The 1,750-nt window shown below is 42.2% G+C and overlaps 2 protein-coding genes and 1 long non-coding RNA gene across 3 annotated transcripts in view; 1 reads left to right on the top strand and 2 right to left on the bottom strand.

Annotated features, from left to right (window-relative positions):
• Positions 1-1,750, top strand: part of LOC107836063 (uncharacterized) — a 22,290-nt gene that overhangs the window by 2,101 nt on the left and 18,439 nt on the right. The gene's annotated exons all lie outside the window — the stretch shown is intronic.
• LOC103137024 (cytochrome P450 2J6-like) overlaps positions 1-1,750 on the bottom strand; it is an 18,526-nt gene that overhangs the window by 1,223 nt on the left and 15,553 nt on the right. The gene's annotated exons all lie outside the window — the stretch shown is intronic.
• The window catches only part of LOC103137023 (cytochrome P450 2J6-like), a 3,827-nt gene continuing 2,448 nt past the window's right edge, over positions 372-1,750 (bottom strand). Inside the window, exons 2-6 of the mRNA XM_007550533.2 lie at positions 1,370-1,535; positions 1,127-1,279; positions 877-1,037; positions 616-792; positions 372-515 (exon numbers count right to left, since the gene is read on the bottom strand). Of these exons, the coding sequence (XP_007550595.1) occupies positions 372-515; positions 616-792; positions 877-1,037; positions 1,127-1,279; positions 1,370-1,535 (801 nt within the window). The remainder of the gene's footprint in view (positions 516-615; positions 793-876; positions 1,038-1,126; positions 1,280-1,369; positions 1,536-1,750) is intronic.

Below are 1,750 nucleotides of genomic sequence, written 5' to 3'. Positions count from 1 at the left end.
CCTTTTGACTTTGGAAAATACATTTTTCAGCATCTTTCCATCACACTTGAAACGCATGTTGTATTCAGTGGTGCAGCTCTTCTGACCAGCGTAAAATGGTCAGTTTTTAAGTTACTGAACTACTAAAAAACAGTTAATACTTCTCGACAACATCATATCTAACTTCTCTGGTGTGTATCCTGGTCTTGTTCATTAGAACAAAGTTCTAATGGACCTCTAAAAAGGTCTTATTACCCTACTCCAGGACATCTACGGTCCTGCTGTTTGCAGACTGTGTGGGTCTAACACACTATGTCCCTAAGGTTTGTGGTCACACCTTGAATCTGAGACATTCAAGGTGTGTTGTTACTTTTGAAAGGCGCTGTACAAAGTCACTCACCTTGAACTTCAGGGTATTTTGTTAGGTAAAGCAAAGCCCAAAGCAACGTGGTGGCTGTTGTTTCTGTTCCTGCCACCAAGAGGTCAAAAGCGCAGAAAGCCAGATTGCCCTCTGTGAAGCCCAGGGAGTCTTTGTGCTGCACCAACATAAAAACACAGGTTGGTTAATGATTCACAGCTGGACAGAAATCAGTTTGATTAAGGGGGAAGCAGCTTCAGTGGTGGTGGTCTACGTACGTTCTCCATTTCAATGAGGAAAGTGTCGATGTAGTCTCTGGGGTTGCTGGGATCCAGATCCTTCTTGTGCTTTTGTATTTCCTCAAGAAGCATGTCTTTTACTGCGTTATAATTGCTAAAGATTTTGTTGTGAGGACCTGGCAGGTATTTCATCACTTGAGGAAATGCGTCATAAAGCTGTTTGTATCCACAGAAATAATAAACGACATAATAAAAATCTCACCTGTCAGAATAAGTGATTCATTCAGTTAACTGGCTTACTTGACCCCATATGCTTCCTTCCAGCTGAACACCTTCAGACATGCACTTTAGCATCATCTGAAACTCGTGGTCACTGTAGTCAAATCTCTTTCCCATGACAAGTTGGCAAACAATGTTGGAGACGGCATTGTTAAAGAGGCCTGCTGGGCTGAAAGGTTTACCTGAAGAAGAGTTTTGAAGAATATATATAAAAAAACAACACTTGCACATTAATATCAGTAAAGAGCCATTTACATTGCATCTATCCTACCTTTCTCACTCTCTATTTCCTCCTGCAGGTGTCGGATCTCCTCACAGATGCTGAGCTCCAGCGTGTTTTTGCCCAGGCCAAATGTGCGTAAAGTAGATAAAGCAAAACGTCTCTGTTTCTTCCATATCTCTCCATTGCTTGCAAAAAGACCACCTATATATAAGTCCACAAAGTTGTAAACATTATTAGCCCTTCGATTTATATACTCTATTGTGCACCGAGAAATAGAAACTGATTTCATACCTGAGGGCTCAGTGTAAAACTTGTCAAAGATTGCATTTTGTGGCCGATCCACAAAGTTCTCAGCTTGTGTCACGATGGCCTCTTTCACCATCTTGTGGCCGCTCACAATCACCATGGACTGCCGGCCGAGGCGAAAGCTGAAGACGTTCCCGTAGACGTCAGCCAACTGTGGACGGAAAATGAACAGTATTAAAACTGCAGAATTTTATTTTATTAATTTTTTTTTTTTACAGTTCAACCACATGGCGTCACAAACTGCGTGCATATAGAGCTTCCTACAAAGTTTTAACATTCGCTTTTTCCAAATAAACTGTTTGAGTTTCCTTTAGTTTAGCGGTTCTCAAAGTGGGCGGTACCGCCCCCCAGGGGGCGGTACCGCCC

The sequence above is a fragment of the Poecilia formosa genome, unplaced genomic scaffold (assembly GCF_000485575.1).
Source record: "Poecilia formosa unplaced genomic scaffold, Poecilia_formosa-5.1.2 Scaffold37, whole genome shotgun sequence".
Lineage (NCBI taxonomy): Eukaryota > Metazoa > Chordata > Actinopteri > Cyprinodontiformes > Poeciliidae > Poecilia > Poecilia formosa.
The sequence above is the reverse complement of the archived record's forward strand: the minus strand, read 5'-3'. Positions and strand labels throughout refer to the sequence as shown.